The following is a 25,975-nucleotide window of genomic DNA, read 5'->3' as shown; positions in this document are numbered from 1 at the left end:
ACCCGCGCCCCGTTGGGCTCTGCCGAGCAACGCGCCCGGTTTGGGGGGGCCATTTTGGCCCCCCCTAAGATCTCGAGAACCACGCAACATAGCGACAAGCGGTAAACGGCGTTGGATAGCCCCAACGGGGAACTACCTTGTGACCCAATTTTATTGACCTAGGTCAAACCGATGACGTCACAGGTCAGGTCAAAGGTCCAATTTTCACCGTTTACAGGCACTTCAAGAAATGCGTTGTAAAATCGAGTAAAATGCATTTCATTGAAAATCATCGATGGGGAAATGTTCTTCAAACACATATTTTGCTATTTGAGGTCACTGATACCAGGTCAGGTCACAGAGGTCAGGTCACGGGGGGGGTCACAATATGAAAGTGTCGTGTGATACATGTTTTATGGTCCATTTTACATGACAAATGCGATTATATGGGTCAGGCAGCCTTTGGGGCCAGCTTAGATCACGTTTTGGTCAAGGTCAGGTCAAGGTCAGGTCAAGGTCAGGTCAAATTAGGTCAAATTTCAAAGTTAATATTTTTGCATAAAATGGGTATCGAATCGATGCAGCTCGTCACGGGGAGTTCAATGGTGGTCTTTGTTTTGCCGTACGTGGTCTAGAATTGCTAAAAATTGAGTTCAAAAATTTGACGTCATCATTTTTGAACAGTTTTTTCGCTATAACTTGGCCAAAAAACGAGATATCGATCTGAAATTTGGTATGTATATAGAAGAGCGCTGGGACTATCACATATATTCCGGTTTTTTCGAAATTCGGAAATTTTTTGGATTTTTTCAAAGTTTTTCTAAAAAAATCAATTTTTTGATTTTTTTTTGGTCAAAAACAAAAAATTTTGAAAATCCGAGATAGCAGTTTTGTAGCGCCGCTTTTTGTCTACTAGACCATATAAAGAAATTTGAAATTGCTTGATAACTGTAGATTTGGTGAGCGTTTCAAGATTGCATGTTTTTTGCCCATTTTTGCTCGAACATGACCTCAGTTTGACCTCAATAACTCCTGACCTAAGGTGACCTAAGACTTGAAATTTGGTGTGAAGGTGTCAAATTGATGCCCGGGAAGGTACTGAAAATTTGGCGGCGCTGCGCGCCGCCGTTTTCTTACTATTCAGGAAAAACCACAGGGGGGGGGCCAAAATGGCCCCCCCCAACGGGGCGAGGGATAAGAGTTATAGCCGTCAGCCGTCTTGAAATAAATCAAAGCGTATGTATTTATTATCCGCCAGTAAACACTTAAATGACCAGTTTTGCCCAGCAAAACCAGAAGACAGCACCTCGGGAAATTGTTTCTCTACACTGTAAAAAAAACGTTTACCTCCTAGTTATCCGGCCACTTTTCACTAGCAAATTGCGACTAAACTTCAAGCCTAATCGCATTTTGTTAGTGAAAAGTGGCCGGATAACTAGGAAATTAGTAGTAAAAGTAGTAAACTTTTTTACAGTGTAGGTATCTATTCTGGCCGCCGTTTGATATAGGTACTTATTGTTTGGAAAAGGTCAATTTATGGTTTACACTCAGATCAAGGTAATGTCACCTTCTCTAGGGTCATGAGAATTGAGGATGTTCGAATGGGCTTTTATTTTATATTTGTCATTTTGGAAGATTTCGCTAGCATATTTTGATTGGGAGCTACTCACAAAAAAAACACGCAGTAAACGATCCCAATGATGTCATGCATGACGTCACAAAAGCTAAGCAATGCAGAAGTAACTGATCAGACCTTGCATATTGCGCGCGAAATCACGCTTCCACATGGTCAAGATAGCTGCAGATCATTTCCAGCGCCAAAATAAGTTTCCGTATTTCCCCTTTTGACTTATGTATATTTAATTGGGAGGTTCCTCGACCGAGCTGACCTCAGGTGACCCGTAAAAACTCCCAGATACACGCAAGTTGTGCTGGCCTCAAGAGTCCCATGAGTTTTATCTCCCTGTGAAAGATCAACTGGCACTTAGAGCACTGCAGAATTGCGACATTTTGGGATCGTGTAAATATCGTATGACGTCACAGACCAGCGGCCTGAACTGAGGTTAGTTTTACCAACAAATTGCTGCCTGATCTACTATTTGTAAATCACTCATTAGTATTTGATTAAAGTCGTCCATGATTTTCGCCATCCAGACAAAAGAAGTCCACTGATGTTAACCCTCGCCCGCACAGGCCATTTTGAGTCCTTCGACGGCACAAGGGGGGGGGGGGGTTGGTACGACCCCCCCTCGCGTTTGGCCCCTGATCGAGCTAGAGCTTCGCGGAAAAAACGAGCGTGTTGCCCGTCACTAGAGGAAGCCGATGATACCCAATTTTAAGGTCCTAGGTCATTGGGTGACCTTCCAGGTCAGGTCAATGACCCGAAAACCGGGAAAATCGGGACCTGTTAGAAAGTCGTAAAGTGTGGCTGCTATGTGGTTTTCCGGGGTGCTGATCACGAATATCGTGTTAGTTTTGATCAGAGATGATGTCTTTAAGCATTTAGACCAGGTCGGGTCAGGTCAGGTCAGGTCAACCGGTAGGGGTTGTGACGGGTATTCGTAATACGTGTCAACCGCCTCGGACAGCTTCGTAACATGTTACGAAGGCACCAAAACTACTTCGTAAATGTTCAAATGGTTGCTAAATTCGAATTCAGCTCCAAAAACTTGCCTAGAAACATGTAAAACTCGAAAAAATGAACCGAGGTCACCCGAGGTCACCAAAGGTCAATGACCTGACCTGACCTTCAGGTGACCTTGACACTCACCCTAATGCATGGGAGCAACATCAAATCACATGTTTGAACGTTTGAAACCACGAAAAGCTTGCAAACGCGCGGCTAATGCGAGCCGACATGCGCCGAACCGCGATTTCGGCCAAACATGGTCACAGAAAAGAGGTCACAGGTCAAAGGTCATTGGGGTCAGGGTCATGAAATTTTCAGGGTAGGTGTAAAATTGATCAATGCGAGGGTAGAGAAAGTTTCGTCGCGATCGGCCGCTTTTTACGCGAGTTATTCGCGAAAAACCTTAGGGGGGGTTGCATCATCATCATCATCATCATCATGTATTTCGGACAACATCCATAAAATGGTTTTTCAGCAATCCACGTCATCTGACAATAAAAGCGACAATGAAAGACACACAGATACACACACAGAAACACGTACCTAGCATGACAGTAATCACAAACAAGTGCATCAACCTAAGTGCGCAATCGACATACCTTTCTTAAAAGCAGTCATATTTGGTGATGCTCTGATCTCGGGGGTCAGGCAATTCCACGCTCTCACCGCCCGGTGGTAAAAAGAGCGTCTGGCAAGCTCGGTGCGTGCCCGCGGCAGCTCAAGCAGACCGTCGCTGACCGCCCTGGTGGTGCGCGACGACACATTGGCGCGATTCACCAGTCGAGCGCGCAAAAGTTCAGGGGCGCTCTCACGTGTGAGTCTGTACATGGTGCATAGGTCACGTTCGGTTATCATGTCTCCGATGGTGGGCCAGCCAAGCTCGCGCAACGTCCCGGATATGTGCTCGCGGTACCCTAAGCCAGACACGACGCGGGCGGCAAAGTTGATACACTTTTGTAGCCGACGTTTCTGGCCGTCGCATTACAGCCTCCCCACACACTCATGCAGTAGTGCAAATGGGGGAACACGAGGGCTTCAACTAGCAGTTTCTTTGTTTCTCGCGGTACGCGGCGCTGCATTCTGGCCAGCCCTATCAAAACACAGTAACACCGCCGGGTGACTGTGCCTATGTGGTGTTCCCAAGTCAGATTCGAGTCGAGATTTACGCCCAGGATCTTGACACACTGTACTGGAACGAGATCGGAGTTACTAAATCGTACTTGAATGTCAAAAGGGGAGTTTTGGCGTGATGATTTAAAAACGAGCAAGTCAGTCTTGGAAGGATTGAGCTTAAGTCTATTTGTTGTAAACCATCGCAAAGCTACGGACAAATTTGCTTCAACGCGCCTTTTCACTTCAAAAACATTGCCTGGCGAGGCAGAGTCGAGAAACTGGACATCATCGGCGTCATACATAACCAGTTTACCATGAGGTATGTGCTGCGGCAAGTCGTTTGTAAAAAGGAGGAACAACACATGACCCATAATGGATACCTGTATCACTCCGTGCGTAACAGGTAGCGCATCACAGGTCCCGCCTCTAACCGACTGAGTGCGGTCAGAAAGCCACGCACGAAACCATCGGTCGTCGATGCCATACCATCCCAGCTTCTCCAAGAGCCGGCCGTGCTCGACGCTATCAAAAGCCTTAGATGTGTCGGCAGTGACGAGTGTCGTCACGCGTCCACGATCCATGTTGTCGGTTATGTAACCGACGGCATCGAGCAGGGCCGACTCAGTGGATTGGCCGGGGCGGAAACCGTACTGCTGGTGACAGAGAACATGGCAATCGACAAGGTATGTCATCAGTTGCATACACACAACTCGTTCACAGAGTTTGGCGACCACCGGCAGAACAGAGATGGGCCGGTAGTTGCTGGGGTCGTCCGTGTCTCCACCCTTATGCAAAGGAACGACAGCCCCTGTGCCGGCGAGGGTTAATATTATTTATTAATATCAAACAGCCTAACTTACTTATATTCTATATATCTTTTTATATCAGATTTTTTCGCGTGATTAGTTGACCTACAGAGAGAATTCTTGCAATGAAAATACCGGCAGCCGGCTATTTTTTTTTTGTAAAACTGGCCTCATATCTGAAAATGTCGTTGATGAACTCTCAGCTCTTGATAGTCAGTGCATTTCGAGCAATCGCGAAATGATGCTTGAAGGTGACAACCACCCTCTTGCTCTAAAGCAGAACAGCTATATCTTTTTAGATACAGTTATGCTCCCCCCCCAAAAAAAACAATAACGAATTCCAGTTTTCATAGCAGGCATTTCTGCTACACCACTAATTCAGTAAAGCAATGTAAATATGAGGCAATGTATGATGCTAAAAAGAGATGTGTAATTAATGGAATGATTTTATTCTTGTCGTGCAGACAAAAGTGCATGAGCACAGCCCTCAAGAACATGCGTCACATGCGCGTCCGACATAGGAAAATGAACACACAGACACAAACACACCAAAGAGCTCGCTGCTTTAAGGCTTTGAATAACATCTAAAGCTGAAGGCAACAATGGACAGCACGAACAAAAAAGAACATGAAGACGAGCAAAAGGAGCCGGACTAGCGTTCAACAATGATGGCACATTCACAGCTTATAATGAGACATGGGACGTTGGGATTTGGTATCGATTCTTTCTTGGTTTATTCATAGGAGTATCCAAACTTGCTCGACCCATAGGGCTCGGCCACCATCAGGGTGATGCCGTCGAAGGTGATGGTGCGCATGTTTCCGTGGCTGGCGCTGTAGGTGCTGTGGACGACGGGGATGGACGAGGCGCTGTAACCGGCCGACGTCACCTGTCCAGAGCTGGTGATGCTGTCATCATCAGGGGCAGCGGCAGCGGCGGCGGCAGCAGCGTCGTAGGCGGCCCTGAAAGCGGCCTTGGCGGCCTTGACCTCGGCGGTGTCATCGACGTTGCCAGAAGCGTCCAGAGGCGCCGCAGGTCCGGAGTACTTGATCGCTACGGGGGCCGGGGCCAGGTAGGTCGAGTGAGGAGCAGGAGCGCTGTACGTGACCGAGTGGACGGGAGCAGGGGCCGGGGCGCTGTATGTGGCAACGGGGACAGCGCCAGTGATGATGTTGACATCGGGAGCAGCGGCGGCAGCGGCGGCAGCAGCATCATAGGCAGCCTTGAAGCTAGCCTTGGCGGCCTTGACCTCAGCGGTGTCATCGACGTTGCCAGAGGCATCCAGGGGCGCAGCGGGTCCGGAGTACTTGATGGCCACGGGGGCAGCGACCGGAGCACTGTAGGTAGCAACGTTGCTGGCCACGAAGGGGACTCCGCCCATAATGATGTTGGTGTCGGGAGCAGCCGCAGCAGCAGCAGCGGCAGCGTCGTAGGCAGCCCTGAAAGCGGCCTTGGCGGCCTTAACCTCGGCGGTGTCATCGACGTTGCCAGAGGCATCCAGGGGCGCAGCAGGTCCGGAATACTTGATGGCTACGGGGGCCGGGGCAATGTAGGCCGGCTGAGGGGCAGGAGCGCTGTAGGTGGCGGCGTTGATGGCGACAGCAGGGGCAGGGCCAGTGATGATACCAGTATCCGGGGCAGCCTCGGCAGCAGCAGCCGCGGCGTGGTAGGCGCTCCTGAAGGCCGCCTTGGCAGAAGCCACCTCAGCAGTGTCCTGCACAGACGCCGGCAGATGAGCACCGCTGGCGATGAAGCCAGTGTCGGCGCCAGCCTTGTAGTCGACACGCCTTCTCTGGGCATCGTCAGCAACGAACTCGAAGTTGCCGTTGACGTTCAGGGCAGCGTCGGCAGATTCGTAGCGGGAGCTGTCACCAGTGGTGTAAGAGAACTCGTACGAACCATCGGCGGACTCGAAGCCGGCAGCTGCAGCCTGCTGGCCTCCATAGGTGATCACGGGGCTGGAAGCAGTGATGATGTCATCGTCGGGGGCAGCGGCGGCAGCAGCAGCGGCGGCGTCGTACGCAGCCTTGAAGGAAGCCTTGGCGGCCTTGACCTCGGCGGTGTCGTCGACGTTGCCAGAAGCGTCCAGAGGCGCGGCAGGTCCCGAGTACTTGATCGCTACGGGGGCCGGGGCCAGGTAGGTCGAGTGAGGAGCAGGAGCGCTGTACGTAACAGAGTGGACGGGAGCAGCAGGGGCAGGTCCAGTGATGATGTTCACATCAGGAGCAGCCTCAGCAGCGGCAGCCAGGGCATCGTAGGTGGCCCTGAAGGTGGCCTTGGCAGCCTTGACCTCAGCGGTGTCGTCAACGTTGCCGGAGGCATCCAGAGGCGCACCAGGACCCTGATACTTGATGGCCACGGGAGCAGGGGCCGGGGCGCTGTAGGTGGCAACGGGGACAGCGCCAGTGATGATGTTGACATCGGGAGCAGCGGCGGCAGCAGCTGCAGCGGCGTCGTAGGCAGCCTTGAAGGTAGCCTTGGCGGCCTTGACCTCAGCGGTGTCATCAACCTTTCCAGAGGCGTCCAGAGGCGCAGCGGGTCCGGAGTACTTGATGGCCACGGGGGCCGGAGCCAGGTAGACCTGCTGAGGAGCAGGAGCGCTGTATGTAACAGAGTGGACGGGAGCAGCAGGGGCAGGTCCAGTGATGATGTTGGTATCCGGGGCAGCCTCAGCAGCCGCAGCCAGTGCATCGTAGGTGGCCCTGAAGGTGGCCTTGGCAGCCTTGACCTCGGCGGTGTCCTCTACCTGCTCAGGGTGCGTAGCCAGCTCCTCCAGGGTGGCGTAGCGGACGGGGGTCTTGCTCACGTAGGTCCTGGTGGAGGGAGCACTAGGCTCCTTGAGAGACGTCACCACGTAGCCGTTGACGCCGGCAGTGTACTCGACGCTGCCGCCATCGGCGCCGAACTTTCCGCGCACCTCGTTGACGTCATCGCCCTCCTGGGCCTGGTAGAGGCCCTCGGCGGTGTCGAAGCCGTAGCTGTAGGAGCCGTCGTTCTGCTGCGTGTAGTACTGGGCCCGGCGTCCCTGGTTGACGACCGGGAGCTTCCAGCACTGGCAGCCAGCGACCAGCAAACCCAATACGACCTGAAAACACACCAGCAAGATGTAAGAAAACAGCATTCAGCACATTGTATCACATGTTCTCGCCATTGGTACTCTGAGAGGTGGAGGCGATACGCATTTATTTTACTTGATAAGAATCTTCAAATTGGCACGAGTCACTAGGTCAACAATTATGTATACTTCTGCCTTCGAGAATGTAAATTGCATTATGCAAAATGTCCGGGCTTTCTGAGTTTTCCAAAATGTGTTTTTGTGCGATTTTTATGCGTATATTTCAGCAGAGATCTATGCGTAGGAAAACCACTTAAAACAAATGATATGAGGATCTACATCTGAAAATGCTGCAATGTGATTGTAATATTCTGATTTTCAATTTAATAGTTTCCCCAGTACTTTGTATAATAAGCATAGAAATTCAGGTTTAGATAAAATGGTGATATTGTAAGGTGTGTATTTTGAGCTCAAGGAATCGATTTTATATTTGTTTTGACGGCGAACAGAAGAATATCGAAGCAAGCTCCTCATCGTAAACCGCAAAAATGCTGCCTTTCTTTAACAACATAGTGGCAGCGAACTATATCAGTTACAAAACAGTAGTGGAAAGATACGAACAATCCACAATATCTGAGGCATTACAGTTAATAAAAATGTACTGCGCACCTCCTATTTTTCTTTCATCTTTAAGGCACTTTTGACATCCGTCGGCAATGAGTATCCATTGGTAAATGTTCTTTGATTCTCATTAGCATGGTAGTGGTATTATATAAACTCTAAATATTAGTGGAATACAACCTTTATTTTTTAAAATAAATTGTCTAGCCTGAATCAAATTAAGACATTTATAAAGGGTTGAAAGCTCTCATGAACTGAGTCGCTCAAAATGTAGTACCTTTCAATCGGCAACCAGGCTTTCTAGAATAATTGTGATGTTGAAAATAAATGAGAATCGTAAAAATTAGCAAAAAAAAAAGTTAACACAGAACAGAAACATCCACATTCAAAAATAATCAGAATGCATTTGTAAGTCTGCATTCTGCAATTTCTCGCTACAGGAGCTTTACAAATGGAAAACGGCACGTTAGTTTTACAGTGCGGCTGAGTCGGTTGGTCCACTGGACGGCGGATGGCTGAACAGTCACCAGTACTCACCAGACGAGCCGCCATGGTGAGACGGACGGTGAGAGTGTGAGAGTGTGCTGCTGTTCCACCAGTGGACGCCGCTTATATAGTGCGGCGCTGAGCGGGGCTGTGGCCGCCGGCAGCGGGACTCTTCTCGTCACCAAGGCCGGTCAGTGGGCCGGCCGGCCGGACGGGCGGGCGGCTCCTGCCGCTCCCAGCTACGCCGGCTGGGCGGACACGCCACGGGGCGTCCGGACAGTCCCCGGCACGTGAGGCAGGTCTGAACGGCAGCGCCAGTCTTCACAGCCCTGGCGGAATATCCCATGGTCGCTTCGACCCTACACTGCCTTATGCTACGGGGTCCGACAATGTTTTCGCATGTTCTTCGCATGTTTTCGCTCTTTAGTTTTCGTGTGTTCCGACCTTGTTATTCTTGAACTTAGCATCTCTCTTGAAAGTCGTTGTGTCAGCACATCTATTTTGTTGGGATATGAAACGAGGGCTAGTTTTGGAGAAAACGTATTTAGCTCGTTTTCATGTTTTTTATATTTTTGTGCTCCTAAAATGTAAAGTAGCTCAATTCCCAGATTAGGTCCACTTACATCAAAACTGCTCCAAAACGTCCAATGGGGCGAGAAAGTTCAATGGGAGCAAAATGTGTTGTGGGAATGCTGAAACATATTTTTCTCTTGTTGATTCATTATAGAAACACAGTATTCACATTAAGGATATCGTGCTTTTGTTCATCCTGTATTAGGTACCTCATGTAATACTCATTTTATAAAGAATATATTTGTTACATTCATGGTTCAATGAGCTATTAAAATCCTTAAAAGTATGTCACTTCTAGAGAACAGTAGCCTCTCCGTAGAAACATCGACATGATAGTAATAAGTAACGAAACTAACTGAAGTCCGATTAGGTATTGAAATTATTTTGCACACAATATCCGATTTCGCCTGCGGCATTTATCTTCAAAAATTGAAATATGTGTCTTCTGTATTGTCCCGGCCAGTTTCCATGCCAGCAATCCCGTCACCAATAATTAAAATTTAAGTGACGCTCATGTAGCTCATGTCTGTACTTCAGTAGAGCGCCGCATCCATATCATATGCTGCTATTTTTTTTTTCGGCAAAATGGTTTTTAAGCAAAATCACGCATAAAGTCCAGTTCTCCTTCGTATTTTGTCTAACTGCGATTAGCGATATGTTTTATATATATTTGCTATGTTTCCAAATTTATTGGAAAGTTGATCTGTATTACCTTTTTTATTTTGATCAAAACTATAGGTCCGCCTCATTAGTCATCTTTACCGCCTCGTATGCTTTACATAATCCCTGGCAGATATCAGCGTGAAAATTTGAGTAAGAAAGGTAACCTCTGTGTAAGGCGAAATAAACCCCATCACGCGCAAATAACGCGAGGACAGATTCAGGAAAGCCAGCGCAGGTTTTCGTCCTCGCCAGTACCTACACTACACCGCCAGTCAGGTAATCGCTTAACCTGGCATGCGAGTCGCACAGGCAAGAAACCCGGCGGGCTGGCCCACTCGCCACGGGCACGGCGCGGCGCGGCCGGGCGGGCGGCAGCCGCCTGTCACAGGCTGGATAGGCTGTGCCGCATGACACGAGACTGCAACGCGTCGTGGGCGCGAGCGATGCGGCCGGCCGGGCGGGCTGGGTGGTGGCGAGAGGAGTTTTGAAAAGTAGCGTTGAACAGATGGCCTGCACACTGAACGGACAATACAGTGGGATATACTACATAGTCCCTGACTAAAGCACATATTAGGTGCATAAACTATGATCACGGCCACAGGTAAACGAAATTAACCCTCGCATGTGTAGGGGGGGGGTCGGATGGACCCCCCCCATGGTTTTTCGCGAATAACTCGCGTAAAAAGCGGCCGATCGCGACGAAACTTTCAGTACCCTCGCATTGATCAATTTGACACCTACCCTGAAAATTTCATGACCCTGACCCAAATGACCTTTGACCTGTGACCTCTTTTTCGAGACCATGTTTGGCCGGAATCGCGATTTCGCGTATGTCGGCTCGCACTAGCCGCGTGTTTACAAGCTTTTCGTGGTTTCAAACGTTCAAACATGTGATTTGATGTTACTCCCGTGTGTGTCAAGGTCACCTGAAGGTCAGGTCAGGTCATTGACCTTTGGTGACCTCGGGTGACCTCGGGTCACTTTTTCGAGTTTTACATGTTTCTAGGCTAGTTTTTGGAGCTGAATTCGAATTTAGCAACCATTTGAACATTTACGAAGTAGTTTTGGTGACTTCGTAACATGTTACGAAGCTGTCAGAGGCGGTTGACACGTACTACGAATACCCGTCACGACGCGTACTGGTTGACCTGACCTGACCTGACCCGACCTGGTCTAAATGCTTCAAGACATCATCTGTGATCAAAACTAACACGATATTCGTGATCAGCACCCCGAAAAACCCCTTAGCAGCCACACTTTACGACTTTCTAACAGGTCCCGATTTTCCCGACTTTGGGTCATTGACCTGACCTGGAAGGTCAACCAATGACCTAGGACCTTAAAATTGGGTATCATCGGCTTCCTCTCGTCACGGGCAACACGCTCGTTTTTTCCGCGAAGCTCTACCTCGATCAGGGGCCAAACGGCAAGGGGGGGGGGTCCAACCGACCCCCCCCCCCCTACACATTAGAAGCTGGCAAACGCCGCACACATGCGAGGGTTAAAAACTTAAACTTTTAAATGATGTGAAGTGTAAATCCTGCTACATAACTTGGACACATTGCTGTACTTATTAATTCATGTTCTATATTATTTTTAATTGACCGGGATCTGTTCCTTTATTTGATTTCGCATTTACTGTATTTCGAGCAACTTCACGATGGAGTTAAATTCGCTGGACATCCGAACTATTGTTCTGGAGCAATCCGCAAACATTTCCGGATTTCTTGTTCTCTACGCTTTTGCTACTTTCTATAGGGGAATATTTGTTTCTGGTCCCTAAAAAGCTGTTTCTGGCACCTAATTGCTGATCAGCCCCAAAATGCTTATTCGACCCTAATATCTGAATCTGGCACCTAATTGCTTCCACACAGCCTAAAGTTGCCAGATCGTCTAGTTGAACTCCGTATTTGCTGTTTGCTGATTCAGCACCAAAACCAAAACTTCCAGCACCTATTTTATTCCACGTTTACCTACCTAATTCGCGTAATCTTCCTGATTTTATGTATCCTAACAAACATGAACGTTGCATTCGGTGATGTCAAGTGCCATTTTCGCCAGTGGAGATAATGATTAATGCCATTTCTAGCCAAAAGAGAATCACTAGCCAGCTATGGTGCAGCATAGCAAGACGCTCCTATACCAGCCCGCTATGTAGAGACTAGAGATTATTGCACCCTCAGCCATTTTAACGTGAAAAGTTTGGATCCGTCACTTCCAGCCAGGCTCTCAGGTCATAAACTGCAGAGTAAAGCAAAATGTAAACTCTGAACACTTGAACAGACATGCCACGCAACCGGCCCTCTTTTCAATATTATTAGCTTTCTGCAATCATCGTCTGACTCCATCTCGATCAAACGCAGCATCCGGTTTCTACAGGGGCGTTTGACTGACCGGCCACACAATAACCAAAAACAAAATCAAAGCTTCATGCACACAAATGACATAAGTAAGAAACGGATGAAAAAGGCACAACCACGGCACAACTCTGCGCGGCAAACAACGGACAATGTCCCACGCAAGATCCCGCCGCGTTTCTTCAGCGGCCTTGAACGGAATGAAAACATTACATTTCTTTTTTGGAGCTATTTGATGACGTCAAAAAATACAATACCCGTTTTAATGGTCAAAATCGAGACAATTACTCACAAAAATGTTTCCCTTTAAGCATTACAAATAAATGCCTTTAAATATTTAAATGACATTGTTTTTTTCAAACAAATCAATATTATTTGCCTACTTAAACATCATATACAATGCTGAGATCACTACGGGGCTGTCTTAGAGTGTAGCTGCACTGGCAACCTTTAAGGCCTGGCTACACTATGCGTTTTCTTCGTGCGTTTTTTGCGTGTTTGCGTGTTTTGCGTGATATCGTTCTAGAAAAAAGAACGATATTACGTTTTTGTGATGTTTTTCACCTTAAATTTTAATTACATAAGAGTTATATTAGCTTTTGTATATAACCAAAGTAAAAATTATATTGTTTATAGCTTTTTTCCTAGAACGATATTACGCAAAACACGCAAACCTGCAAAAACGCACGCAGAAAACGCATAGTGTAGGCAGGCCTTTAGACTAGACTCCAGGGGTCATTATACCAGAACAACATGATTCTACCAGCCAGTAGTTCATTTTTCTACTAGATTGGTGCTACGCTCAGCATTTAGGTGCCATATTCAGAAAAAAGAGTAAGGCGTACCGATGAATAGGTGCCAGAAACAGCTAATGTAGGTCATTTTCCATGATTGGTGCTGGTATCCACCAAATAGGTGCTGAGGACCAATTTTGGGGCGAGTCAGCTTTTAGGTGCCAGAAATAGCTTTTCTGGGACGCAATTAAATGGCGTCCCTTTCTATATAGTTCATCCAAAACAAATGCCTATGCTATCACCAATTCACCACTCATATATGGTAAAAAGGTATGCTATAGAATAGATGATATAATCCATGAAAAAAGATGGGTGGATACGCTTTGGCGGGATTTCTTAGTTGAGTATTTGAACATGACATGAATGTGAATAATTTGTTTTAGATATGCATTTTATTCAACTATGCACAAATATTAGGTAATCGTCATTGACGACAGAATAACGACAAATGACCTTTCCTGCTTGGTGTTACTAGACAACAAAACTTAGAAGAATTTAAGCAAGGTTGACTTTCATATAAATAATGTACAAAAAACTGCAACAAGCAACAATTAACAATAAAAAAGAATAAAACACTGCTAAGTCACCTCACCCAACCTCATCCACCGAGTGCACCGTGTGTGATATCATTATCTAAAAATTGCCGCTAGCATGTCATCGGGCTCATGCCCGACCTCATGGGTCACCATACATATAGTAGAAGTATCTTTAGCCAATCCGTCCCTGTCTTCTCCCCTGAGCTGAGGTGATTTGGTAGTCCTTTGGCATGTGACGATCGTAAAGCGGCCGCGGGGACGGAGAGTGGACACCCCGCCCTCGGGGGGTGGGTACGGGGAGCGGGCGGGGTAGGGTGGGGTGCTGGGAGGCACCAGGAGCTGGTCCAAGCGGGCGTCCTTGGGAGAACCCTGCTACAGTTTTGGAGGACGGACGAGGCGGTCTCTGGCCGGCGGGCAGCCGGACAAGGGCAGCCTGGGAGATCACTGGCCCCGGGCTGAGGATGGTCGGGTGCCGGGCGCCTTCTTTAGAGGCGAGCAGGATACTGAGCTGACGGCAGATTAGACGGAACCATACCTATGTCAACTTGGGAAAAACTGGTCAGCACCCTTCGGACGCTGGTTGGGGGCCATGCCAGGACGGTCGGACGTGACATGTTCTTTTGGCGACGCAGTGGGCTATGCCCGTGTGGAAAAGGTCGTGTTCTGGTCACAGTGCCTATGATACAGATAATTAAACTGTTTTCCTTTCAAAAGATAAACAGGCTCTCGTGTTTATCTATAAGAAATAGCACGATGGGTTGCTTTGATTATCGCCGTAATCGGTGAGATCTCAGCTTGAATTTTGCAGAATCAAACGAACTTAACATATTTGTGCTGGTACATACTGCTTGCTCTTCCTCTACAAATATGCGATAAAGGCATCTTGCATAATGTGATATGCACTCGATTTTTAGTTCAACGAGAAAAGAGACATTCAGTGCAGTAGTTCACTCTCACAATATCGTTTAATATCATTAGGAAGGGGTATTGATATCGTTACATAACCTATTTATCACAGCATTTAAGAAATGTCTAATTTTTCACATCGCTAGCTAACGGAGACTGAGCCAACTACCGAGAGAGGCACCGAACAAAGTGTCATTGCTATTATAAGTAGGCTCTCGAAACTACACTCAGAAAACACTATGAGAACATTTTTGAATAAAGACTCAAGTGAGTGCTGAAACAAGCCTCCAATGTGTCTGATTTTAAAAAATGGTTTCAGTAAGACTTCCTTTTCGGGCTCATGTACTTTCAGCCCGAATAGGGGAGAGTGGGGCACATTCGTGCATGGGGCACATTCGTTTTCAGCAGTTTATGGGAACACGAGTGACCATGGGTGTAGGAGCGCCAAAAATATTGGTGAAGGATGCCACCTGAACCTTATGAAAAGGGACAGGACCGTGCCAACCAACACGCACAGTGCAAGCGGGGGGGGGGGGGGGGGAATTTCGCCAACCCCTTGTTTTTCGCAGATATCTTACGCCCTTATCATCCCATTAACGTCAAATTTTCAATGCCTGCCTAAAATTGAATTGTGCATCTTGTCATGACAGCAAGATGTAAATCAGGGCCTCGGCTAAGGAATTTTGACTACTGGGGCAAATGGTCAAAGTGTGTTAACCCGCGCCCTGCTGGGGGGGGGAGGTTTTTGAACACCCACCCACCCCCCTGCGGTTTTTCGCGGATACCTGAAAAACGGCGGCACCTTATCATCTATCAATGTTATACATTTTGTGAAAATTTCAGACCAGGGTCCTTCAAGGTCAGGTCACCAGGTCGCTACAAGTGACCTCACCTCATAAACACATCATAAAATGTTTCAATGTATGCCATAGCTACACCAAGTGACGGATCGCTTTGGAGCTTTCAGCAATTGATAAGTGCAACAGTATGTACAAAATTCGGAATTTTCATATCGGTGACCTAGGGTCGGGTAAATTTTGCGACCTCTCTAGGTATTATAAGTCAATGGGAGAAAATTCAAAACCGTCTTTTTCGGACGAAAGTCATTCTAAACACTCTCAAACACTAAATTACAAGTAACTTTGACACACTGAACATGGAAACGGCACCCGTGACCCCTGTTTATGCCCCTGAGGTCATCTCAGGTCACGAATGGTATCTAACAGGTTTTTGCGACTAACTTTTGAAAGAGGCATGCTAGAGCGATGAAAACGCCTTATATATGTATGTTCAGCTCGACGATACAGATCCACTAATATGCAACATGACAATGTCCGGTCAAATCATGACCTTGACCAAAGGTCAAATTTTTAAGTTGAACTTTCAATGTCAAATTATAGTTCATTCGATGCGTCTTGACAAGAGGAACACGATGTCGGTAAAAGAAAGCTCGTGAAAGGCTTGAGTCAAAAGTTATTGCAGAAAAACTGTTTCCGAAAAATCGTCTATTTTGGCAGTTTTTGCCCCCTGCAGGCAAAACCGTTGACGTTAGGTCAAATCTGAGCGAATTACTCAGAAAGGGCGTTAATAGGGCTATCGAATGCGCTTTTCCGTGGCGCTGTAGCTCTATTGGTTCCCGAGCTATGCGTTGGCTTCTTGGAAATTGTCGACATTCGACCTGGAAATCGGCGAAATTTTGCCTTCAATGACCTCTGGTGACCTGACCTTTGACCTGACCAAAAAAGTGACTGAAGTGATTTCGTCATTATTTTTTGCGCTCTTTCGAACGCCGCCTTCCGCGTATCGCTACGTGGCCCAGGAGCCGAGTTAGAAGGGGGGTGTTCAAACACCCCCCCCCCAGCAGGGCGTGGAAATCCAGGACCCCCAGTCGGGCGCGGGTTAAAAAACAGACATTTGATCAACCGTCGAATCCAGTAGTTCTAAGCATAGGTAGGTGAAGACCCTCCCTTGCATTGTCCAAGATTGGTGAAGGATCCTTCACCAATCTGAAACTTTGGTGAAAGGTATCCTTCACCAAAGAGATACGTTGCTACACCTATGCGGAGTGACTGCACGAGCTCAAGGTAAGTTATGGAAATATGTCTATCATTGCCGCCCTTCGTTCACCGTAGAAGACAACACTGTACCTGCTGTCATGCTTGATAAAAACGCAAATTTGTAATATTCGTGAGCTTTCCAAACTTTTCTCATATCATCCATTTTCGTGATCCTGACTCGGAAATGTGGTTCAGCTTTTCAAAATTGGGGGTGAAGAAGCCCACTCTGTTCACGGAACTGCTGCAAACTTGTTTGTTGAAAAAGTGTCATTTTTTCAAAAAGAAATTTTGAAATATATTACTAATAACGTTGTGGGGCAGGTTCGTGTACGCACTGCCTGGGGGCACATTCGTGCATTTTTTTTTTAGTTTTTGCGATTTATGACTTTATCTGTAGTAGGTTTCTCTAATGACACTCGCCTGACTCAGTCTCGACTGCTTGCGACGTCGTGACGAGCAATTCACGCGAACTTGGCGAGGTCACGGAGGCCGGCAGTTGGCACATTCTTGTTGGCCAGCCCATTCTTTCTACATTTGTTGTGCAATGCATTCTTGTCGAAAGGAATCAAGTGAAATGACCCCCTGCCAATTTCCTTTGGTAAATTTCTGGTAATGCCCGGTAATTTCTCGAATTTTGCCGGGTGAACAGAAGTGCCCCATTTCTTGAACGAATGTGCCCCATAGGTGGGGCAGTTTCGTGCAAATGTTCAGAGTTAATAAAAGTCATTTTTTTCTAATGGAAGCAATAATTTTATAGGATAACTTTTACAGAGGAAAACTATCTGCAATAGTTCCTTTCCATACTACAATCAACAATTTTGCCATTGCACTAACCAAAGAACAGATATATGGGTTTATCCATTTTTTGCACGAATGTGCCCCACTCTCCCCTACTGGATTCAAGTGAGACCGAAATTGGGGATCGGGCTGTAAACTGGTTTCATAGTGAGACTAATTTCAAAGCTTGACACCGATAATGGGTACTGACTGAGATCTGTTTCTGCGATCAATGGCGTTGCTCAGAAAGTATTCTCAAAACGTGTGGTCTGTTTTGAATAGGGGACATTAGCCCGAAAACTGGCCTCTGAGACCGAAAATGGAGAAACTGTTTTCTCAGTGATAGCATCTGTTGTCCTCCCCAACTCAGGCCTCACTAAAGACGCAGTGCTGGCTCGGACGACCTTGAGACTGTCGCTGCCGACCTCCGGCCGACTCCCGTTTTTGCTCTCGTCTGGAAACGTATCGGGTCATCTAGCAACGCTGCAATTAGACGAACCGTCTGACCGGTCTTCTAGAGCAGCGCGCGCATCGGCTATTTCTATAGTCAGTTTGTTGATGCTGCCCGATCTCGATTTTACGTCCCACCAGACGGGCACTTGGATCGTTTTGAGTGCGTTTGCAGTTTGTGCATACACCGTACTTCCATTATGCGATCCAAAAACACTAATTAGAAGACCTTGCTGTCGCCATAACTAAAAAAAAATGGTAATGAAGCACCATTACGAATTGCATCCATGCTATTGAAACTTGAAAGATTGGTAAAAGTCCAATCCACGTTACGTTGTTTAGATAGTAGATATGGAATGAACTATGAATGTTATTATTGTACTTAACAGTTAACACTTAACAGTTTACATTGTAATGCATAGTGTCGAAAAGAAATACATAACTGGCACTTGGAATTTTGTTTAAAAGTAGCAACAAGTCGTTGAAGAATACGTTATCGGGTATTCCTTGCAAACCACGATGTAAATGTTGATCGTCATGGTTAAATAACTGCAATGCGTTGATTTATTTTATCGGGCGCTCTGCAGACAAAATGCCACTGGGTGGATACCGGTTACTGTCGCAACCTAACTTCATTCAGACAGGTGTGTGGTGACTTTTTGACGTCTTGCGTGACACATGCCAAGACAGGATAACAGCTGTGGAATGTTTAATGTTACTAATGGTATTCAAGTTGGAAGGTGGACTAATTCAGCTGGCAAAGGTTGAACATTCTATCTGTTTCCAAACGAGTGGTTATCGTCAAACTTACTGCTCTGTCATGCTGACAGTTTCACTTTTATTTTCATATGCATAAGAAGCACTCTTTCAATTAATACAGTTAATGCCAAATGAGTCGATACAATATAATTGCTTTCACAACCAACCCTGAATACGCAACTATAAATTACTTGGGCAGATGCTTCTCGCATTGTGCGAGATGTTCGTTCGCTATCACTAAAAAATATGACGGTCCATTGTTCACTAAGACATTTATAGAGCTACGTCACCTATTTAACAATAAGTGATTATTCAGAATCTCGCAGCATGACGAACATTTACAGATGAAATGACTTACAGATATCATTTCTTTAACTTTAAAAAGTACAAAATTGCAATTAGGCTAATTTCTGACGAAATTTTAATTATAAAACACGATACCCTCAATTAAGGCATGCTGTAATATTTTGTTTAAGTATGAAAGTCAGTAAAAAATAATTTGAACCATGTAAAGCTACAGGAATGTTAACAATAGGTATATATCGTTGCACATATATGTTGCGGGTCCTGAGTGGCGCGTTTTATCACCCCTCCCCAAAAATGATAGACCACTAGGTATGTCACGACATTATCTCATACATTCCTGCCCTTCGCAATTTGTAACTACAGCCCGATCAACAGCAATCTTTGATCAGGACCGTCTCCCGCAAAGACCCCATGGCTGGATCCGCACTTAGATGAACAAGCAAGGCAAGAATGCTTCGAGCACATTTTTGTTTAAGTACGCTTGTGCGGAGTTGTTCATATGTGAAAGAAGGCTGCACCATTGATAATTAACTCAAACTACTAACACCAAATTACATAAGAGCCATCAGTGGTGCTCGCCCGTACCCAGAAGATTCAGATCTAGACCAGTTTAACGACTGCCCGCGGAGCCTTGAATAAAAGCAGTCCACATGGACGATCACAGCCTCAGTAAACATGGCTAGGAATACTAATGGCGCAGTTTTCCGCCATCCTACCGGCGCACCAAGGGCACATCTCGCCCGAGAGAATCTACAGTAGACACGGAACGGCGTGGCCTGTTTCGTGCCCATTTCTCCTGGTCACAGATCTCAACGTCTTGCTTTTGCCGGCTGCACAGTTTTCAAGATGGAAGATAGTTACGTGATGACTCTAGTGTCATACTACAGCCCATTATCATAATTTGTATCGCGTCGAGTTTGACAACATTCTTATTTATATCTCGTAACCTGTCCCGTAGCTCCGTTGTTATAGTGCTGTACTCCCGTTGGTGAGAGCTCGGGTTTGAGTTGATCCGGCACTCGATATTTGAGACTCCCGACGAGGATGGTCCAAATTATTGTGTAAATGTGATACTGAATGCTGATATCCAACTGTAAAGGCTAGAAATCTCTTCACCAGACTGATATGGATAATGATATAGCTTCCTCTGCACTGAAAACAATTTAACCCAAGGCTGGCGAGTAAACCGGTGTTTTGCGGGTACCCCTATCCGCAACCATTTTTAACCACCCTCCCAGGAGTAGTGCTAGGTCCCATTGCGGTGTAGTCGTACTTGCTCTGAGCGGATATAACCGCTGTCAGCGAACAAGTCCGCTGAGAGCAGGGACGACTACACTGCAATGGGACCTTACTGTACTCCTGGGAGGGTGGTTAAAAATGGTTGCGGATAGGGGTACCCGCAAAACACCGATTTACTCGCGGGCCTTGGGTTAAATTGTTTTCAGTGTGCAGGGCAAGAGGGTGTTCATTGTTCCGTCGATATCTGTGCTGAGCAGCTAAAACTAGGTGCCATGAAGCTCAGCAGGGTTGGTTTTACCTCGTTCGGCTGGGATTCTGAACCACATATGCATGCTCCGTTGGCCATCGCGCATATCGATCTTTGAAATGGTGCTCGGGGTGAAAACAGGATTTTCAGGTAATCGCGCCACTGGCCTCGTAATATTTCTTTAGCGATTGCTAAAAAAAGGTAATGAGGATCTAATTGTTTGATTAAAGTGATATAAGTAAACAATGTATGTAAACAAAATGTAAACTTGCTACTGATAGATTTTGATTGACTGATTATATGTAAGCATATCATGTTATTGCTTTCAAACGTTTATAATGCCGTGTTTGCAGATCAGGCGTAAGCGTAAGCGTAAGTGAACAGTTTTTCATGGTACAGATTTGACATCCCGTATAAAATTGGCAATGCAACTAAAGCATTGATGAACACATACCTTGGGGATGCTGAATTGGGATTCTCTCTCCATACAACTTCAGAAATCAATATAATGGCTGCAATCAGGTGTGTTGTCCACCGTTCTCCAGAAACCGGTCTGTATTTTGCAATCGGCGTTTGTTGTTTGGACAGCGCTCTCTGCAGTGGGTGCCGCACATCTATTTTTCGTTTCGTCCTGCTCCTGCGGGGCCGCCGCTCGGTATGCGCTGGTCGGCCCCTCCCAGCGTACTTACAGGAGAACCAGTTTATAACACGCGATGGTGACACGGATGAGACGGGCCTGCCGAGAATCCCGGTACAAATGACTGGGCGCCGTATCGTCACCAAAAGCCAGTGCATTCTCGCCGCATATCTGGTGGCGTAGGAGAGACAGCTAAGGCCATTCATAGGCAATGATGTTGTATGTAAGGTGGTGATAATGAGTGTTTATGTTTTTGCTTCTATACGTCATTCATACGGTAGCGGTCAACAGCTTTTTTGGATATCACATCGTTTTGTTGCTGTTGCTTATGTTTACGGTTAATGTTGAGGGCTCGCTTAGACACCTGTTGATGCCTTGTCACAACGCGACTTTTTGGCGCTTTTGCACACCAGTGAATCATAAAATCTTTCATGGCCGTGTAACCCGTAAATGTTCGTCGCACTCGTATACTTTTAGAGACATATGCAACAAAACGGGGACAAAACGGCCAGATGAATGCGTGACAAGTTACATAGAATCCGGGCTTTGATGAAGATCCGTCGTAAATCTTACCCTCGTCATTCAAAATGTAAGCTAGGTATAGATAACAGTATAGGTTACTAATTATCTAAAGGAATGAGTAGGTTCAAAGAGAAGCGGACGATTATTAAGAACGTCCACATGTGAATGACGAGGAAAAGGGCATTCCATTTGCAATGAAACGTCACGGGATAATGTTGGCGGTTTGCTGGTTAATCATATGATCGCGATCGATTGATATTCCTCCGAGCGGGTCTGAAGTGCTTCTCGTCGATTTTCCTCAGTCAGTATCCATTACTAACTAGTGGCTACCCTACAAGGGCCGTCCATCGCTCCCACGCTTCAGTGAAGCGGTCACCGAACAGACGCCTACGTGATCGCTCTCTTCCCGGCCTGGCACTGGCCGACACCGGTGAACGCATCTCGTGTCTGAGCAGCGGGCAATGAGCAGCGCCGCCCCGCCCACGCCTTCACTGGCCTGTGGTCTTTCTGCCCTGCGTGTGACCGTCAGAGCGTACTTTCCTGGGCGTTCCCACCGCAGAAGGCCGTGCTCGGCACACGATCGCTCCTCTCTCCGCGTGATGACGCTCCTCCCCTCCCCCTCCCCACGTGATGACGCTCCCCGACCGGTCGGCGGCGGGCGCGGAATGCGCTCCAGTTGCGGATCGGCCGACCGGCCGCAGCCAGACCGCTATCTCACTATCGGCACGCCCGGGATACGGCCGCGTCTAATTGCCCTGCACGATCGCTGCAGTCGTCCTATTTGGCCGGTCTGACCGGCGCCACAGGCCGGTCCGGCTACACAGAGACGCAACAGGAATATCCTGCTTTATTTGTGAACTGAAAATGAAAGCGCACAAAAACGGGACGAACAATACGCAATACAACAGCGCCGCTTATCGCGCACTGGAGATGCCCTTGAATCCGCAGGAGTTGGTGCGGAGACAGCTGCATCTTTCAACTCGCGACGGTCCAGCGCCGAGGCGCATCTGAAGTCACATCTGGTTACCGTCACCCTGCTGGCGAGGCGCCGAGTGCCGCGCTGGCTCCGGAGGAGATACCATACCGCTGATGATGATGAAGTAGCTTCTGCTTAATGCTCGACGGGCAGCGGCGCGAAGGCGTACGGCAGTGGTGCGAAGTTATAGTGCAGGGGAGCGGCAGCGCATGGCAGGGCGGAGTACGGCAGGGCGGCGTACGGCAGGCCGTAGTGGTACGGATTGAAGGCGTAGACAGCTGGGACCGGCTTGGGCTCCTCAGCAGCCGGCTCCTCCACTGCCGCCTTCACCTCGGGCACGGCGGGCACATCAGGCACATCGGGCACGGCCGGGGCCTGTGGCAGGTCGTCCGACTCGGCGACGTAACCGTTCTCGTCGGCCTTGTACTTGATGACGATCGTCTTGCCCTCGGGCGTCTGCAGGGAGTACTCTCCGCTGACGGAGGTGCCCGGCTCGCCCGAGGCCGTGTGCTGGTGGTCACCGGCGTCGTAGCTGAGGATCTCCTGAGAGGCAGCCACAGCCACCAGCAGGCTGACGACAAACTGAGGAAGAGACGGAGGGGAAGGTCAGATGGGGTCACAGTGGAAGGCTGGTGGGACTGCCGGCTCGTTCGGTCACATTTACTCGTAAGTCAGGCAGTTGATAGATTGGCTGGAAGTGAACACTGGACAAGTAGGACGACAAGGTGGCAGTGTCACTTATTGCAATGACATTGATAAAGTGACCCAGACACTATATGGCATTGATAAAGGACAAAGTACTTTGTCATTTGAAATTTGAATCACATTCTACAAAACAAGGTAGGGATAATGGATAGGTGCCCACACGTCGGATAGGGAAACGTACAAAACAAAAGTAAACGTATGCACCGTCAGAGAGGACACAATGCTTGAGCTTCATTGTACTGTTTGGAATTCATGGTCAAACTACACAGTTCACTGATCACATTGCCATCCCTTTCTCACGGATTGCTCCGGGGGCGTGGCGTGACAGTCAGTGAGTGTCCGATATTGTCGGGCGGATCCTGTCGTGATGACGTCACCATGGCAATCGGGCGGTGAGAGGCTGTTGAGTCCGTGCGGAACGGCGGAACGGCGCGGACTTTCCGCCGACCACCACCCTCTGTGCAGGGCACGGACTGGGAAAGTGACATCCGCCTGAGCGGCAGGAGGCTGATTATGGAGCGATGGGGCTAACGAGTGCCAATGGGAACTTCTGGAAATGTTGAAAGGGAATGAAAACGATGCATAGTTCATTGTCCCGTTTTGGTCTAGCGGTAGGACAAATAAACCGGGAGATGTGACATGTTGAGGCAGGTTGCAATAAATATTCGAATGAATTGTATGAAAACATGCCTGAAACTTTTGTTTTCGTTCAGACGTTCACTTACGTTCAAACTGAAATTGGGATAACCGGTAACTATTATTTTTTCTTCTAATTAGCTGTTATAAACTAGGATTATCAGCTTCGTCTAAGAACATACCTACCCAGTTGTATCAAGTAATTTGCCTAATGAAATGCCTCGGGAATTCTAATCTTTAGAGGAATTCAAGGCGCATTGCGTTACGAAAGATTTGAAGAAGTTATGAGTTATGAGAAATAGCAAACAATACATATGTGAGTCATTGTTCATACGACTTGATGTTGCAACATACTATGGTCAGGATCCAGTTAGTTGGACTCTGGAAATGCTAGAGCGGATGGGTTTACCACAGTTACTTTGTCACTAATGGGTGATGTCACGACGGCGTAATGAATCGCTGTAGCGTATTGAGTCGCCTGCCCGCTTATGCAATAACGATTTATGATTTATATGCATACCCAGCGCAATAAATACCTACTACAGGATAATCAGCGCAGATACTACGCAATGTGCACCGCTTTGTTCCCAATTATCACATTCACAGGTTATACGCTCGTGCTGTACTCACGATGGACTTCATGATGGCGGACAGGGGCAGCCGGCGCAGACAGGCACCAAATGATGCTGAACCGCGCCTAGGCCAGCCGTTATATACTCGGATGCAACCTTCTGAGGCTTGGCAAGGACGACATGCCTCCATAACAGAGCACCATCGATGCCGATGCGACAGAGTTGTGCACCGCAGCCTTCCGTCTGTCCTTCGACACGCTCGGCTGACCGACAAAGGTAACCACCGTGCCGGCGGCGCTGATCGCACTCAATTGCCGGCGTTTGGAGGTCCACCCGGTCAGTCGCGGTGCACTGTGCTGGTGTAAGTGCGGGCTCGTCTCGCCTGAGGCGTGGGAAGGTCCCCATTTACCATGGACCACGCCCGGCTCTCTGTCTGCCGCGGCGGCCCCCCCCCCCCCCGCCCTCCCCCGACTCAGCCAGGGCTCACTCCAGGGCCGGTGAGGTGGACGGTCCTCAGTGGCCACTAGTGCTTGCAACATGTGCATCCTGGCTATTTTCGCGCGTATGCGGTGTAAGAAGAAACTTATTCGGCTTTATAAAACAAAGCTCCTTGGCTATGCTTAACTTTAAAGAATGAATTTTTTAGCCAGCCTGTACCTACACACACTGATTGTTCTGTGGGCTAATCCTCTAATTTTAGCTGCATAACATTGTAAATACGGCCCTCCAGCAAAAGAGTGGTTGGTTAGCCTTTGTGCTTTTGGTGTAATAACTTTGAATGACAGAGACACGCCTGTAAAATGACTCAATAGAAATGAGGAGAGGGTTCGTGCACACACTTCGGCAATGGTTTTCAACAGCCATTAGACGTATTCACCAATGCAGATCGCTTATTGTGATGTTGGCAACCAACCACTAAATACCTGGAGGGCTGTACTTACAGCACAACAAAGTTGGTAAAGCGGGCTGATTAAGTGTAGGTGTTTGGTTCGGACTACAGCTAAAAAGTATTGACGTTCAGTTTTAGTTGGTTTACATAGAGTTTAGACCAATGTTTGTTTTTATCTTTATCATGTAACTTATCACCAAACTGGATCCTTGCCCTGCCCAAACATTAATGTTAAGTGTACATTAATTGAATAACGTAAAATCTATCAAGTCACCTGTCCCGTCCCGTCCCGTTTTTTTAATTAGTTGCTGTTAATCCTGGACGGTCGTCGCACCGCCGCAGTCGGACGAACGAACCGTCCCGCCGCGGTCCGGACCCTCACGTTACTAGAGCCAGAACCGTGACTGTGCGCGTCGAGCACGTGACTTGAATCACGTGACCAATCGCCGCCGGTCCCTGGGGAGCGCTGTAATGGCCAAGGTGAAGGTCAGAGCAGCGTGGGTCGGCGCCCCGGCCGATCACACTGGCCTCACGCTGGTCACAGGACCGGGCCGCAGGACGGGTCTCAGAGGGACTGGACAGGACGGACGGGTTCCCGGAATTAACCACTGGCTCTGGCGGTTTGAGTGGATGAGTTTCGGGGAAGGGCTTTGACCCGATGTGTCTGCTATTTAGTAATAAAAAT

General features: G+C 47.7%; 2 protein-coding genes across 3 annotated transcripts; both read right to left on the bottom strand.

Moving 5' to 3' along the window:
* Window positions 1–4,957: 4,957 nt before the first annotated feature.
* LOC122385597 (ice-structuring glycoprotein-like) lies at window positions 4,958–8,935 on the bottom strand. Of its 2 annotated transcripts, XM_043373976.1 has the most exons (3): window positions 8,741–8,779; window positions 7,256–7,612; window positions 4,958–6,817 (listed from the first exon to the last, which is right to left on the bottom strand). In XM_043373976.1, exons 1-3 carry the CDS (start codon window positions 8,753–8,755, stop codon window positions 5,261–5,263), a joined length of 1,929 nt encoding a protein of 642 aa, XP_043229911.1. In that variant the 5' UTR covers window positions 8,756–8,779; the 3' UTR covers window positions 4,958–5,260. The 2 variants fall into 2 exon arrangements, with proteins under 2 accessions (XP_043229911.1, XP_043229910.1); XM_043373975.1 differs by having other exon boundaries at window positions 4,958–7,612; window positions 8,741–8,935.
* Window positions 8,936–22,344: 13,409 nt separating this feature from the next.
* Window positions 22,345–24,570, bottom strand: LOC122385599 (cuticle protein 6-like). Its single transcript, XM_043373978.1, has 2 exons — window positions 24,460–24,570; window positions 22,345–23,070 (listed from the first exon to the last, which is right to left on the bottom strand). The coding sequence occupies exons 1-2, from the start codon at window positions 24,469–24,471 to the stop codon at window positions 22,624–22,626; spliced, it is 459 nt and encodes a 152-aa protein (XP_043229913.1). The 5' UTR covers window positions 24,472–24,570; the 3' UTR covers window positions 22,345–22,623.
* Window positions 24,571–25,975: the final 1,405 nt, after the last annotated feature.

This window comes from Amphibalanus amphitrite, unplaced genomic scaffold, assembly GCF_019059575.1.
Source record: "Amphibalanus amphitrite isolate SeventyFive unplaced genomic scaffold, NRLGWU_Aamphi_draft 000224F_arrow, whole genome shotgun sequence".
Classification (NCBI taxonomy): Eukaryota; Metazoa; Arthropoda; class Thecostraca; order Balanomorpha; family Balanidae; genus Amphibalanus; species Amphibalanus amphitrite.
The sequence above is the reverse complement of the archived record's forward strand: the minus strand, read 5'-3'. Positions and strand labels throughout refer to the sequence as shown.